Below are 18207 nucleotides of genomic sequence, written 5' to 3'. Positions count from 1 at the left end.
TATACTTATAATTAAAATTATTGTTTTGTAAGTTAAAATTACCTAAAATAAGTTTAAAGTAAGTTGATATATAATTTTGAAAACTTGAAAAATATTGATTTAAAAAAATATTGTTTGTTTATTTCCAGAAATAAACAATTATTTTCTAATACATTTTTCCAATTGTTAAAAATTATCAATAATCAGATGATTTAGATAAGAAGAATAATTGATCACTTGATGCTATAAATGGCATATTTTGGAAAAACTCGGGCTTAATTTCGATTACAAATTCAACACATGATAATTATTTCAATTATGTAAAAAAGATGCATTGTACTATTTATTGTATATTAACGTAAAAATGCATATTAATAATAAAAAATTATATTTAAGTAGAGAAATAGAAATAATAGAAAATCATAGTAATTGTGCAAATATATAATTATCCTGTTTCAAATTTATTCAGAATTTTTCATTCTATAAAAATAAGTAAAAAACTTAAGTTACTATAGTATTATTGCAATGTTGTAAGAATATAAGAAGGAAGTTGTACAATTAATGGGATTATTTCGAATTTTTATTTTTCAATCAAATAATATATATGTTGATTAAAAATTAGTAGGAGTTAATTTATTATTAATATTAATATTAATAATTAAATTTAAACAGTATGTCGTTAAATATTATTTCTATTCATGATGATCTTGAAATTTTGTAAAATGAGACTTCAAAAAAATTTTGTTTAATGTGATATTTATTTTTATGAATAAAATTTTAAGTATTCTATCCTTATATAGTGTACTTCTTTTAAAAATTTTTCCGTTTTAATGGGATATTATTTTAATATTTAGAAATATCTTAAAATCTTAAATGTTATAGAATGTACTTAATATACATATATAGCGGACTACATAAAAAAAATGCTATACGCTGTACTTAAATATGTTTTGTATTTTAATTTTCATTATTATCATTAAGACCATTTTATATTATTATTGTTTGATAAAAAAACGATTAATAATTACTATAAATTATTTTCTGTAAAAAATGAAGAAGTCCTTATTATATCAATATTACTAAATACTGATTTGTTCTAAATGTTGTTTATTGAAAAACTATTATTTACATACCTTAAACAAATCGCTAAATGTTCCTTTATCAATAGTTTCGTAGTAACTTCTTTTATAGTAAATAATCTTATTTTATTAAAGAAAAAAGATATGAATAAATAAAAAAATGATAAAATATATCGTTATCGAAATATATGTATAAATCAATCAATTAAGTATTTTTTTATTTGTATATTTTTATCGTACAATTTTAATTAACATTATCTAAATATGCTGTATTTGAGTGCATATTAAAAGTTAACAGTTCTTATATTAAACTCATATTTATATTATTATTTTAAATGATATTATTTAAAAACATCTTAGTTATAGTTGTAAAATGAAATATTTTTTAAGTATTAAATATATATTACAGAAAATAAGACACTGAAAACGGACATTTATGAAGGTTTATTATTTACATATAACATACGAAAGTTATTTGAAACTAAAAATGTTTATTACATATTTTCATAAATTTTATTATTTTTCTGTTTTCGTGTATTTAAAAGAAAACAATTCACTTTGAACTTCCTTTTATTTTAAGTTTTGTAATAATTTGATACTTTAAATTGTTATCAGTTAGTATTACAATCATTTATTATAATTATCAACAATTTAACATGGTTATATACACTGTGAACTGTTAATTTATAAAGAATATCATATAAGTTTTTATATATATAGACAGAATATTTTTATATAATGTGAACAGAAAACTATAAAACATGCTTATCATAATATATGTTTATCTTGTGCTATATAATATGAAGTTTGTGCAAAATGTGGTGATAATAAATGTGGTGAACGGAAATATAGAACATTTACACATTACATTAATCATAATAGTATTCTATTTTAATGATAATATTATATATGTTTATATAAGATCAAAAAACGGCCCTTATATGTTTATTATTAATTAAAAATGTGTATTATTGGGTACTATTAATTTAAAAAAATATCGATAATAATGTTCATTATTAATTACAAATGTACACGATTATGTATTATTGGATATTAATCTTATAACAAATATTAATAAGACAATAATTTTATTATTTATTATTTAATATCATTAATTTAAAAAAATATTAATAATAATTTATTACTAATTAAAAATTATAAATCTATATTTTTAATAACGTAGTCTGGCTACAACCCGCTAATAATCTTCGTCATCGTTTTCGGGGAATAGCGGACACTGCCTGTGATCATGGAAGTTTTGGCGGAGTTAATCAGCCGTGAGGATATACACACGCTGTGCTATCTCTTTTCGAACACATAATACTTGCTCTTGAGGTATTATTGAAAAAGAATTTGTGAGATCCGTAATTATTTATTTCTAAGTGGTTACAATTTTCAGTTATATCCAGACACTAATTCAGCCGTGCATCCTAAATTTATAATTATGTTTGTTTAAATTAACGTATACGACAGTGAAGTCGAGTCTACGTTGCTGTGTTTGCTCTATGTTTTAGTTTTCTTACTCGTAATATACTAATTACAAATTGCATATATACCAAATAACTAAATAAATACACAAAATATATTATTTTCAAAAATTATTTTACGTGATATTATATTATTTGCCTTTTAATACATAATATATTTATGCTATAGTATTATTTTTTTTATTGATATCATTTATAATTTTGGATACAATCATAAAATTTGTGTATTTGAAGAAATTCAAAGTGTCATAATATCTAATGTCACTTATTTGTGTAATGATGTATTATAAAGTGACAATTTTCATTTGAAGAATCAAAATATATATTCAATCAATTTACAATAATGTTTATTAATGAAAAAAGTACAGTATTTATAAAAATGAAAATTATAAATGTGAATGAAATTATTGAAAAAAAAAAGTGTAATTTTTAGTCAATTAACATAGGTTATTATTTAATACATTCTTCGTGTGATCAATTCCTACTACTATTTTTTACCTGTTTTATTCATACTACATCACTCTGAATAAATAAAACAGTATTATTCCTCGTTTTTATCATTGTATTTATTTTTGTTTTTATTCTTTGAGTTTTCCTTTTTATATAAATTTTTTCCTTTCAATTTCAGATTATGTATAATTTCCTTGACTTTTTTTTTTGTTTTCTTTTATTTTATATTTTGCTCTAAACTCCCTTTCTTAAAAAAAGCAATACATCACCAGATTTTTTTTTTCTTTTTACTTTTGTTTATTCTTTTTAAGCCAAATTTTCTGGGAAAGGTTTTATTAATTCTGGAATGAAATTATAACATATAAAATAAAATAAATTACGTCATTTTAGGTTAATTGTATTGGACATTCAGATATGATCAAAATATTATATATTTATAATTTATAAAATAAGAATTTGTATACAATCTCATTTTTAGGAATAAATATGCAATTTAATAATATGCAAATGTAAGGTAGCAAAATCATTAATACATGTGTAGAATAGAATTAATGATTGCAAAAATTAGTTTTGGCAAGCAAATATGAACAAATATATTAGGTGAAAAACAGTACGAAGCAATGACAATGTTTTTTCTCCTTGTATTTTTGCACACTGTTCTCCTAATAAATGTAATGAAATTGCATTTTCTCAAAATTTTTAAACAATTATTACTTGAGGTCTAATTATTGCTCCTACAATATATCTGTTACTAAAAAATATCACTCGATACACACACACGCGCTCGCGCGCGCGTACACACATATAAAATGGCTATTAGGTTTTATCCTAGAACTTATGTAGCAATATTTATCACAACATTAACAACATTTATTACTGCACACATACAGACAAGAATTAATTAAATACACGCACAATCTGGCGAATTTTTATATTTGTATATTTGTAAAAATTGTATTCTATATTTTTAATTAATTTTTTTATATTAAATGATTTATACATGATATCATTTATTTCAGCACATACAACTGTCCTCAGCTAAAGCAGATTTTTTAAGTTAAAATCTAAATATTTATATTTTACTATTAAATTTTCTCTTATAATAAACATATCGAATTCAGTCATGCAAACATTAATGAATGAATTTAACAACATTAATTTTAACATATAAGGAAATTGGATATGAAACAATACAATTTTCAAAGAAATACATTTTAATTAACATTTCTTATTTTACATTTGATTAATGGATAACATGATTGACATGAATTATCCAATCAGAAAGAGGAACTCGAAAAGATGAGACTTCTGTTCTCTTCAACAAGTATTATATATCCACTACTAAATGTCAAAAGCTTAATGTTATAAATTTCTTTGTTGTTTATTCTCTGTGCGTTTTTTCATCAACTCTTTAGATAAACTAAATTTATCATTAAAAGAGTAACAAACTGAATAGACAAATAAGTATATATTCATTGTTGTAACCAATACATGTAATGTCAAAGGGTAATTACACTTTCTCGACCTGCCCCCACTCCAATCCATTTAACTGAAACATTAATAATTACAATATTTAATTTATATTAATATTAAAATAAATATCTATAATTATAAAGTATTAATCTAATTTTAAATACATTAAAGATGTATAAGTTCAAGCATAATAGTAATTGTTCTAATAAATTTTTAAGCAAATTTAAAAGAAATTTACAGTATATTTTTTTTATAGGATTATATATTTTTGTATAGAATTTTTCACTTATCAATGCAGGACATTTACTAAAATATTTTTATTGAAATATTTTTGTTATAATCAAAATTTCACAAAAATATTTGTTGGAGAATGTTTATATAGTATTGTGAGAGGATTTTCTTTTTAATAAATGCTGAACATGTTTTATTTGTTTGTATAAAATGGGCACTTAAAGACGAACGTAACGATTTGCAACACTAAAGTCCTCAAGGTTATTAAGACACGAGAAATTCTTTCTAATTTCGTGACCGTTTATCCAGCTATTATAGTAATGAAACTACTGCATAATGAAATATTACCTGGTACGCCAAGGTGTTCTTCTATTAGTTGTATATATTGTTTCGCATTAGGAGGTAGTTTCTCCAAAGAACGTACACCTTCTGTCGTTGATTGCCAACCATCAAGAGTTTCATAAATTACTTCCACTTTTGCTAAATCAGAAGTATTACTTGGAAAATAGTCAATTTCCTTTCCATTTAATCGGTAACCTATACCAACTTGAATTTTTGGAAGCGTATCTAGGATATCTAATTTCGTTAAACATATTGACGTATACCTGTAAAAGAAATATAGTATCAATTAAACATGAATTCCTTATTATAATATTTTTATTATATTAAATTGAATTGTATTTTGTATAGCAAATCGTATATTTAGCACTACAGTAGAACCTTGATCATCATAACAAATCGTGACAAATACTATTTAAATAATCGAATTTTTCAGATATTCGGATAACCTTATTTTCATATTTTTAAAACAACATTAAACAATTTAAAATTTTTGAAGGTATTTAATTTTTATTGTAACTTTTATTATGTTTATATTCTGATGCTGAAACTTCGTATAAACAGACCAATATCTTTCATGGTTCCAGTCTCATTTGTATTAAATACATATTCAAACAAATAATTCTCTACCGTCGGAAAATAGGTAAATTCTTGTTTAAATGTATTAGTAGTAGAATTATTTGCTGAAAGTTTCTCACCTGACATGTTAATTTCGGGAATACCATAAATAACACAAACTTTAAAAATCAACCCGAACTGGTTTTGAAATTTGAATTTCCTTATAATCTTTTATTCATTTTTAAGGCTTTCAGTAAGTGGTACACTGATAATCGAGGTTCTACTGTATTTAAAAATGTTCATTCATTGGGTATCCTAAAAAATGAATACAGACAATTACATACAAGTTTTTACAATATAAAGAAATTCTTAACTTACTAATAAGAGAAGGTAGACAACTCAAGAATTTTAAAGATTATGAAACCACGCATATACATACTGCACATCCTCTATAACACAAAGCAATTTCTTTCAATTTGTTGAATATAATTCTACAATGGTATGAGATAAAACAAAACTTTAAATGTACAAAATGTTCAGTGTTTTCAAATAAGTTTTTTTAAGTAAACAAATTTTGTACTTTGCAAATAAACACTAGCAAGATCACATTAAGAAAATACCATTGTGTGGAACATATACACTACGTGTATGCAAAGTTTCATGATTCTTGGATTTTTGAGCCACTTACCTTCTCTTCTAAATATTGTTACAGAAATATTTCTTACCCATTAACCATTCCAGTGAATTTAAGAAGACTTAAATCCAGCCAGCCACAACGCCTCTTTCTATTTGTTGTAACTCCAACTTCATGCCCCCTCCTTTGTAAAAGGTCGCCTGTAGCATTTAAAAGTTCAGTAGGAAATGGACCATCACCAACTCTTGTGGTATAGGCTTTAACGACACCGACAATTTCTCCTATATAAGACGGTGGTAACCCAAGACCGGTACAAACACCACCTATACTGCAGTTAGAACTGGTAACGTAGGGATATGTACCAAAATCTATGTCTAACATTGCAGCATTTGCACCTTCGACTAATACTTTTTTCCCTTCACGTAATGCTTGATGTAAATACTGAACTGTTTCTTTTACTAGTGGTCTTATTCTTTCTGCATATCTGGAAACAGAATAGAGGTATTATTTATATAAGCAGCTTGGATAATGATAGCTTTTAATGTAATAATTGCAGTTTTGGTTACTTGATTGAGTATTAGAGATACTAAGAAAAAAATAGAAGTCATTAAAAATCTTTTTTTTTTTTAAATTGATTTTAAAAATTTGTTGCATAGACATATATTTTATTTGTAATATATAAAGTATACATGTAGTAGGAAATTATATGGTACTGTTGAATACTATACATAAACACTAGAAGTACTAAATTAATCAAAATGATTACTGATCAGTATTTTTTGTATTTCTTGTCTATTGCTATTACTAAAAATATGCAGTTCCTTTTGACAAAAATTAATGTTGATATTTATTGAGATGAAATCATAATTATACATATGTATGTATTTATTTTTGTTATAATTTTTTTTCAATTTTTATTATATTTTCTTATTATTATAACATTTTATTGTTATCAATGTATACTATATTTAGATATACATTACAAGTCGATAATTTTATTGTTAAATTTTGTCTGATAAATTAGTCATTAAAAATTATGTTAAAAAAAGAAGAAATTTTATATAATACACGCGTAAATTTAAAATTTGAGGCTTTAAGTTTACTTAATGCTACAAATCATCAAAATGTTTATGTAACTTTTTTATGAATCTAAATTTGAGAAATGTGTGGTACTAACTATTGAATGTATAAATTTAGCATTTCATGCATCGTGCATCTTCAATTTAACAAATACTAAGTCATTGATACATAGAATCTTAGATTGATGTTTTTACATTGGAAAATAAGTTGGGAAAGAAGCGAAAAATACAAATAAATTTCAATGATAAATTTAAAAGGGATAGTAACAGAAATAACGTACATGTTTAATTTAAGTGAATTACCCTGTATGTTGCGACGATTTTTATATTTAATAATTACTTATATATTTATATAAATTTATATAAATTTAAATTTAAATACATTTAAATGTACATTTTATATTTATATATTAATATAAACAATTTTAAATAATTATGATATATAAGTTAACTTTTTATGCTTAGTAATTCGAAAAATAATTTTTATATTTATTGTAGTAATTATACAATACTATTCTTGGATGTTAGCAAAGATATCGCAAATATAAATGTGACGTGGTGCTGAAAACTAGTGTAGAGAATATATTTCATCTGTGTTGGATAATTTATGACTCATATGACTTTTTGGATAGAATTTAATTGAGCAAGAACTGCATATTTCTGTAATCGTTACACTGAAAATGTTCTAAACTTTAAATATACAGTGAACTCACGCATAATGGGAATTTTTATAATGTGTTAAAAATATTATGACGACTTTTTTTTATATAAAACGAATTTCGTACAACGTGTTATATAATAAAATATTAGAATTCTTTAGGTTTAACCCTCCGTCGGTAATAGGAGGCCGTAAATGACTCCAGCGAAAATCAGATACTCCATCGATAACAGAACCATTAGATAATACCAAACTGAAACATCGTTATGCATAACAAGAATCACGCAAGACTTTAGTTTAGCTTATTTATTAAGCTCACAAATTATGTAGGACATCAGTCCAAAACATATAACGTTTGTGCAATTCATGTTATGATGGAGGGTTAAAATTTTAATTTACTTTAACTGTGTATAGCATTGTTATATGAGCTTTCCAAAAGCATTCTACTGTATTAATTGATAAATCATAGAAAACAAAATTTAACATGACAATAGTAATCCCAAACGTGTTATTTATATTATTCGTGTTATAAGAGGAAAATTTTTATATGGCACGATTTCCTATAACGTAATTTCATACAATACGTAACGTATTAACCGTGTTATATGGGAGTCTATTATATCAGTATTTTTCATTTGAACTACAATGGCGTATCCTCTGTTTCTTATGGGGTTTTATGTGAAAGAAATCAACATCTGTGTTTCGTTTTATATATGAATATTTTATATAAACTTTTCTTTATATTAATATTTTTATTTCATTATCATATAATAATTATTTACTAAAATACTTAAATCATGTACAACTAACTATTTTATATCGTATTATAAATTGTGATAAAAATTTATAATATAGTTTGGCCTTGTAAAACTTCGTAGGCATACCCCTTATTATTTCGAAACCAGATATGATTATAATAAAACTTACTCTAATATTTTCGATATTGGTGAATTAAAATTTGTTATTTATACAAAAATCTTATAGATCAGTTATCAAACGGAAGTGTCTTATCTTTATAAATGAATAGGAGGATACTTGGTGTTATTTTAGTTAGTATTTGTTATCTGCACAGAAATCTTAGATTCCGTTATCAAACGGAAGTGTCTTGTTTTCATAAATTAATAGGAGGATATTTGGTATTATTTTAATCTTCTTATTTCTGAAGTATTTAATCGAAGAATTAGTAACTACCACAAAGAATATATATTATCTTATTAAAACAAATATAAAATTAAATATATATAGGATGATTAATTTAAATTGACTCGATGATTAAACCCTTTGCACTAAAATAACGAGTCTAACTACGTCACGAGTCCTTCATGTCAAATCTCACGATTGTAAGCCACAATAATCACGCGACCATAATTATATTTCACACGTTTTAACGAATTTAATTCGAAGAATTTCTAAAATTTTTATCTAACTTTGTCTCTGATAGGATAAGCATACAGTGGTTAATCAAAATTAAATAATACTCCAATACATACTTTTTCATAATTAAATGGAAGTGCAAGAGGTTAAGATTTAAAAAATTAAACAATTTCAAGCAAAAGTTACATAATTTCAAAGTATATCTTGAAATTATCATTATTTTTCTTTATCTTTATCTTTTCTCTTTCTTCAATCTTATGTACATCTTTCCTGTATGAATCTGCAGAGGACATATAAAATTTAACTTTGTTTCTCTTATATGGAATCATATACTACGTAATATAATAATTTAAACAATTGGATGTTGTTTATAAAAAGAAATACTAAGTCATTTGTAGAGAAAGTTATTAATTTAGAAGAAATTAAAATTTTAATATTGAGTAATGGCATTAGTAGTATAAAAATTGAAAATAAAATAAAAATATCAATTGTTTCACATGTACATAGGAACATAAATATAACACTTAAATTCCTTTTTATTGATATTATTAACCATTTTAAAATGAAAATTTATTAATTAAATAGTTAGGCAGTACTAGAAGATAATTTCTTTAAGTGTATTAAATTACAGTTTCCATTGGTCTCCTTTTATTAAGTTTTGTTTACATTTCAAATTATTTTCTTTAATATATTCGCAATAGTGAATGTTAATTTCTTTAATAAGATTTCCAATATATTTTTTTACTAACTTACGGTATTCTTATTACATAAATAAACAAAAAGTTTCAATTAAGATTCGTTTGTTAATATAAAATATATTTTAAATTATGAAAAGATTTATTATTCTCTATTTCTCCAAATTTTCTCTATTTTCTTCTCACAGTTATGGCCATAAGAAAGAACTATAATTACTAAATATGTAGCTGACAATGAGACAAGTTCATTCATTTTAATCGAATAAATTACTACTAATTTTATTATATTATTTGAATTATAAGATAAATAAATATTTCAAAACTAAAGTTATCATTGAGGACATTTTCTATGATAAACATTTCATAATTTCTTTTGAGGTTAGGTCTCTAGAAAGTATAAAATATAAATAGAAATACGTACTCTTTATAACGTTGAAGTTCTGCTTTAACGTCGACTTGCAAGGATGAAAACATTTTTTGATACGAAGCCACTAGTGCATTAAACTTCTGTGAAAATTTATCGAAGTCTCCGAGAAGATCACCGATCCTGAGCCCATTTCTAGCAGCTTTGCTCGAGTACGTTGGTCCAATACCTTTTTTAGTGGTACCAAGAGATTGTGTACCTTTCTCTAATTCCTGGAGACCATCCACTTGCTGATGAAAATCGAATACTATATGTGCCCTGTCAGAGATTATCAATCGGTCCTGCCAATTTTTCAAACCTTTCGCTTCGTTGCTTTCTAGTTCTTCAAAAAGACCTGGTAGATGTATCACCACTCCGTTTCCTGAAAAATTCACGACAAACGCCATATTAGTATCATAATTATTACAATACGATATTTGTACAAATGTAATCATGGTCATTGTGATTTTTTTATATATTTTATATTCAAATATTTATTATGCTATATAATTAAAGCCATAACGTAACATTAATTAAATAGCGTATTAAATTACTTTCCATTTCCTGGAATAGGTTAGGATTCTTTCGTAAAATAAATATTAGATTTCTATATTCTTATGAATTTACGAATTTTTTTATTTGATTGTTGAGATTTTTTCAGGACGAAGAAATTTTGTACAAATAGTTTTGTATAAATATAATAAATTAGATTATTTTTAAAGATATTCATTTTTCGGGTATATGTTATCATTATATTAGTATACAATTATAATATATTTAGTCATTTATAATTTATAATAAATTAAATAAATTTATAATAAATAATTATATATTTAATAATTTATTATTTAATAGTATATTTAGTAATTATAATATATATATAATATATTAATATATATTATATTATAATATAATATCATTATATTTATCATTGTATATTATCATTTTATATATTATAATTTGTTTATTATTCAGAGTGAACCGCTTTACTCTACTATCTGAAATTACCTATAAAATTATTTATGGAAAGTACTTAATGATCTATAAAATATTTGTTAATATGAACAAATACTGCAGATAAAAATTGTTTAACATTAATGGAAGTATACAATGTAACAATTAGTTTTTTATTATTTTGTTTTTTTGTCGAGATTTTAATTATTTGTTTTTCAAATATAAATGTTACATATTATAGTCAAAAAACTCAAGGTGACCTTCATATCTTAACAAAATAACAAAATAAAAAAAAAATTAATACTTTGCATCCTTTGGTTACTATCAAATAACTTTTATCTGAAACAGATTTTTCATGTAACAACCAGTTTACAAGTAATTTAAAATGGTCGAGTTAAAATACTCATACTATATTATTAGATGTGTCACATATGTTTGTTCATTGCACATACTAATAATAAAAATAAATAAATATCTTTAGAAAATTAAACTATGAAGAAATCTTCAGGGTAAAATAGAAATTTCAATTTAATACTAGAATTGTCAGCCTGTAATATGTATCTAAATATAGTATACCCAAATACTAATAATTAAAATTGTATAACAGGAATTAATAGATATATATAATTATGTTTTTACCTTAATAAATGTCAACGTTAATTTACTCAATAACAGCTGCCCATTAAAAAAAAAAAAAAAAAAAAAAAAAAAAAAAAAAAAAAACAAAAGATATAAAATCAGTGATTATGACTAGTTTGGCATTTCTAGTAATAAACCCTACATGAGCAGTAGTTGGTAACATTCACATAATGATAAACATTCTAGAGTCTAAGGGAACAAAAGGACTTTTGTTGGCAATATTAAACTTATTCGTGATTATTTTGAGGAGCATTAATATATTGCCAACAATAAATTAGTCAACAATTGTTCAAAAATTTCTCCACAGAAAAAAAGACAAAATAATAAAATAATTATAGCATTTGCATCAATGACTCAGAATGATCACTGGAGCAAGGATAGATCTATAATAACCACCTAATAAATAATTTACTATAACAAATATAAATAGTTAAGACATTATTATTAAAATATAAGGTAATTTCGAAATCCAAAATAGAATGCTCGAGCATTTTTATTAGTAATTGTGTTAATAAATTAAAAGTTGAGAAACATATATTATTATATTGCTATAGTATATTATAAATTAAAATATATATATTATTGTTATATATTTTTTAGCTTTTTTAATTTATTAATAAATTAACTTTACTTGCACTTAATCTAATGTTTTTTTAGATTTTACTTTGCGTTATAGTTGCTGTTCTATCCTTTTTTATTAATAGAATATAATCATATATCTAACTTATGCAGTGTATTATAGAAAAGTTAAAATTATAAAGAGGCAATTCTAACTTTAGAATCTAGTTAATTTTATTGGTTCTAAGACTCGGTAATCCGAAACTTTAGTGTCGATTCTGTCCTCACTCGACCATTCTTATTTCATCACATTCTAGTTCTTGCTTAACCCTTAGTATTCTTTATTTACAGCCTACATTGCAATAATTCTGCACCTACTTCTAAAATAATTTGTACTATTGATTTAAAAGTCTTGTAACATTTCTACTGCACTCGTTTATGCATATTTCTTTCTCAATTCCAAACGCGCTTGTCCCTATTGTGCTATATACATTCTGGTGGCAGTTACATGTTTAACAAGCAATAATTGCATTATATACTTTAACATGAGTAAGCATCTGTTTGCAGTGGACTCACTTGCTATAAATATCAAGCATCATATGATAATGTAGTAATGTCATAAAAGTACGTGGCGCTTTTTTATTGTGGTTTAATTTTATTCTAGTATTTAATTTTTAAACGAATAAACTGGCCTTGTTCAGAGTTTAAAGAACGACTCACGAGACGAAAGCAATTCCTTTCACCAGCTGATTCCCCACCACTCCCAGATTGACCTTGACATTTCAGCCAATAAAGAAAATACGTGTGTTCTATTTCTTGATTGTACTAGCAGGGGTGGACCAATCGGACCTATATCCCTTTCATATTGAGAGTAATGTATAGTGCAGAAAGTACGTTTAGTTAATACGAAAATGATAGAAAATAAATGGCCAATCTAAAATCGTTATTTTATTTACACTTTAACCAGAATACATTCATTACAATTTATACGGAACAATTCTGATCGATTAATAAACTAATTTATTCCATTTATGAATAAATTCTAGTGTCCTTCGATTAGTCAATATCTTAACTGTTTTCAATTGTCATGACTTCTGTGACAGGGTTTAACTGCTAAATTAAAAAAAGAATTCTTACATATTGTAACAGTATAATAATATTTGTATGTTATAAAATTTCTAATACATGAACATTACAGTAACTTTAGAATTGATTTAAAACGGTACAAAATTAATAATGTTTATAAAGTTAATTTCGAAACATGCTTTATGTTGAACTATTTTGTTTAATCTCATAACACTTTTTCCCATTTCTAGAAGTTTTAAGGACCCACATTGAATTGTAAATGATATTCACTTAAAATGAACATATTTATTACAAAAATGCATCAATTGAAAGCACCATTAATTGCAAAATAAGAAATTTCATTATGGTATTGACTTTAATCTTACTGACATAAGTTTGAGATTTTTATTCACGTATATCGTATCATTTTAAATACGTTAATTTAAATTAAAATATATATTTTATTAAAACCAGCAAATGTAGAGATTCGAATACTTTTGTGCCTAAGTATATATATACATTCGTTAATAGAAAGAATTCTTAACGTCTAGCTTAGAAATCTCTTATATACCATTTTTATACGGTAGTCTGGTTGCAATTAGAGGATTACAGTAAGGATTCCTTGAATCCTATTGACAAGACTACTACAACTTTAGGCTTTTCAAATAAGCATCCTCAGGCCTGGTTATTTGATCCTACGCATGAAACCTTAAAGCCACATTTACATTGGATAGCTTTTGATTGATTGATGGAATTGATCGACTTCAAGTCGTTGAACTTAAAGGTTTATATTAAGGTCTTGTTCAATATTTTTGTGGTTCAAGGTGTTAATATGTTACATAAAACAGCATGTTTACTCTTGGATTTAATTGAAAGCATGCAACTTCGTGAATAACCCATTTAAGAAAATAATTAATATGTATTACAGTAATGTCGATACTTGTGACTGGCATGTCAACAAGAACAGAATAGAATGCAAAAAGAAAAAAAAACATGTACATGTATAAACTAAAGTTTAACTCATATGTATTGCTATAGTTCCCCGGCAACTTCAATTTTATAATATTTATATCATCCATTACAATTGATATTATTAGATTGTTCGACCAAAATTTGAAATCGTTCGCACTCGATTAATATCGTGTTTATACCAGAAGTTGCCTAATGTAAACGCGGCTTAACTTAACACGTATCACGATTTATTGTTTCCTGTTAAGAAAAGCGCGGCAATGTATCGTGATATTGATGGAGTCATAAAAATCATTTCAAGTATCAAGTATATATTGCAAGACCAAGAAAGAATTCTCGTATTATTAAATAATAATAATAATTAAATCCTACGTTTGTTAGTTAATAAACAATTTAAGTTTTATCTTCTAAAAGAAAGAATTAGAAGAAACATTCTTTTACCGTTAACATAGATTTACATTTATTTACTATTTTTTAAATTAGGTTAGTATATTTAAGCATTTATAATGACGAAAAAATAATTTATAAACTATATCTTCAAAAAATTCGTGTCTGACTTTTTAATATTGTTTTAAGGTTATGTAATGCTTTCTTCACTTTTTTATTTGTTTGGAATGATACCATAGCACAGATCTGGCAAAAAAGGATTGCCGGGGAGAATCTCTCAGTCTGCCCTACTCCTAACATCCCTTCGTCGTTTCCCCCACGCTTCATACCGACACTACCGAGGATCGAGTGGGAAAATAACGGATGTTGCTTACAGAATTTTATTCTTATGTACATCGCGACAGTTCTGAGCGAACCTCAATAATACATCTGTTCAATGTTCTTACGTAGCGGTTACTAGTTTTCCCTAGTTAGAGCCATATAGTTACCTAAGAACGCCATTTTAACGTTAGAAGTATTTTGTTAATAATACAACAAATGAATCGGAATTATTAATAACTAAATAATTTTTAGACAATGCTCGTATTGCTGGATGGCATTCGGTTAATTCTAAAATTAACTAGTCAAAACCAGTTTTAACTAATTTTTGAGTTTTACAATTCAAAGTAACGAACTTGTTAATCGTTTTAAAAAATTATGATAAATTCCCAAATACCCAATAAATTTTCAAATTTACTTTTTTTTCTGTAAATATTCTAATATTTTTGGAGGAGAATATACAAGGCATGAATTTGGTAAAGTAGCCTTAATACATTATCTCTTCCCTGTCTTTTCTAATATACTACAGCACTAAAAGAATAGTATTATAAAATTATCAGAATATTATCGCATAATTCTCTGTAGCAATATCCCTCTATAATAATTAAAGTTTCTCCATATCTACGGCTTAAAGGAAATTGTGATTATCTGTTAATCAGATCAATTTGCGGTTATCTCGGTACTGATAACCGTGTTCGAACAAAAATCAGTTGCACTTTGTCAGTTTAACATGTAATATATCGAGAATGTTGTTATATAATCTGTGCCAATCACATATATATCAGAGAGGGAATATATTCTTTAATACCCTATAAGTTTAAGTTTATCGTAAAAATTGTCTGCAACATATTTTAAATTTAAATTACGTAATAACATATATCACCATATACACAGTATATACTGAGTGAGAGACTCTAGATAGAACATGACATTCAGTTCTTGCATGTTTGTGACTCACCATATATATATTACAACAATGAATTTTCATTTTCTGATCACATAAATTTATAAAGCTTGCTATGAATATTTCAATTAAAGACTAGTATTATATGTGTACGATAAAATTTGAAATACTTCAATGTTAGATTTTGTAAATAATAAAGATCACTATGGATGCAGTTAATAACAGCTGGAGGGATCAATCATGGTGTGACGGACCTTGCATTGTAATCATGTATGGCTTTTTATTTTTCAGATTAATAAAATGTAACGTATATTTTATATATACGTAAAATAATTTTTATTTCACCTCACATTAATTTGTTGTTAGTAATGTACTAACATTCTAAGACATTGAAAAAATGTACATGGTATGGTGTGTTGTGAGACACGAAACCAAATATTACACCTAGGTGTTACCGTTATCAGCAAGTGTTATATGTTTATCCAGAGATTAAAGAAGCACGATATCTCATATTGACGTATGCACAGTAAAGGACGTGTATGTATGTATATGCAAAATTTAATAAATAGTAATGATCTTTTCGTGTAATTACCTCAAAAACTAGAGCCGAGCGGCGATAACTTGTATAGGGAAAAATTGTTCAGATTCATTTCTTTGACAACATACTACATGGTTACACAAATTTGTGAGAACGTCACTTTTCTGCATAATTATTGAAAATTCATCCAAATTCCATTAGAATTTTATAACATTAGTATTATAGACATATAATACAAATATTATGAACAAATATCGTTTCAAAAGCAATTTCTATGCTTAGTTTTTGAATACATTTTATATGCGTAATAATCTAGAAATTTAGTCAATTACTGACAAAGTAATCAAAGTTAATAATTTGCGTTTATTACATATTTTAAAATAACATTTTATTAAAAACAAAAATCTAGATATGTATATCTAATATACTCGAGTAATATAGAGCAATTAATTTTTCTGAGATTGTCAGATGTGATAAAAAGATATTTATTGATATGTTATTGTAGGTTATGTATGTACTTTCCCGTGAAGGAAGAGGAAGAAAACGAAAAATGAAGAAGAAAGATAAGGGGATCTTTCCTTATGAGAACAATTATCCAAATGATAAACACATATTTAGACAGTGACAACAGCTTTGAACAGTGGCAAAGTTCAAAATGCTGAAGTTAATAATATATGATTTTAGATATTGTCATGTAATTCGTTTTTTATTGTCTTATGCTCAACAACTACAGAAAATTTATAGACAAATTTTTATGAAGTCAAATACAAAAATTTATTTTATGTTTTACATATAATAGCAGTGAAACATTGAAATATAAATTTAATTAAAATATTGTATTGCATATTTCTGTACAAAATGAATAACAAATATAACTTTATATATTTTTTTTGTGACAGCTTTAAATTAAGTCTTTATACCCAATTTTGTTTACTTATAAGAAGAAAAAATTATAATTTAATAGTTTCTTATTTAAATTTAGGATTTAGAATAAATATATAAAATTTCAGTTTCAATTTTTGTAAGATGTAGAAAGAAAAGAACAGAAATTCAAAACTTAAGGTATTATCAAGAAAACATTTACTAAAATATTATTTACTGCCGTTAGTAGCAAAATTATTAGTTGAAATTATTAATGTTATATAAAACTAGAACCTTGAATGTATGTTAGATATTCTAAAATTGGTTTTAAACTATTTTGCAGTAGATCCTACAATTTTTAAAAATGAATATAACTGGTAACATAACATAACATAACATAATGGTAACATAAATGAAATGAAAAAGGAATTGAAACAGAGGTAAGAAAGAATTTCTTGAAAGATTGTTCATTAAAATATACTTAATTAAGTAAAGTGAACAGAAAAGATAATCGGTTCAAGTAATAAAATTTAGAATGATTCATTGACTTTTTGATAAGATTATACTTTTAATAC

General features: G+C 24.8%; 1 protein-coding gene across 1 annotated transcript in view; it reads right to left on the bottom strand.

Annotated features, from left to right (window-relative positions):
* Positions 1–4306: 4306 nt before the first annotated feature.
* Adss (adenylosuccinate synthetase) overlaps positions 4307–18207 on the bottom strand; it is a 41787-nt gene continuing 27886 nt past the window's right edge. The window contains exons 3-6 of the mRNA XM_017901179.1: positions 10458–10821; positions 6322–6714; positions 5048–5304; positions 4307–4544 (exon numbers count right to left, since the gene is read on the bottom strand). Coding sequence (XP_017756668.1) covers positions 4495–4544; positions 5048–5304; positions 6322–6714; positions 10458–10821 — 1064 coding nt within the window. The 3' untranslated portion in view covers positions 4307–4494. The remainder of the gene's footprint in view (positions 4545–5047; positions 5305–6321; positions 6715–10457; positions 10822–18207) is intronic.

This window comes from Eufriesea mexicana, unplaced genomic scaffold, assembly GCF_001483705.2.
Source record: "Eufriesea mexicana isolate 0111107269 unplaced genomic scaffold, ASM148370v2 scaffold1532, whole genome shotgun sequence".
Classification (NCBI taxonomy): domain Eukaryota; kingdom Metazoa; phylum Arthropoda; class Insecta; order Hymenoptera; family Apidae; genus Eufriesea; species Eufriesea mexicana.
Note: the sequence above shows the minus strand (reverse complement) of the source record. Positions and strands in the feature narration are given on the sequence as shown.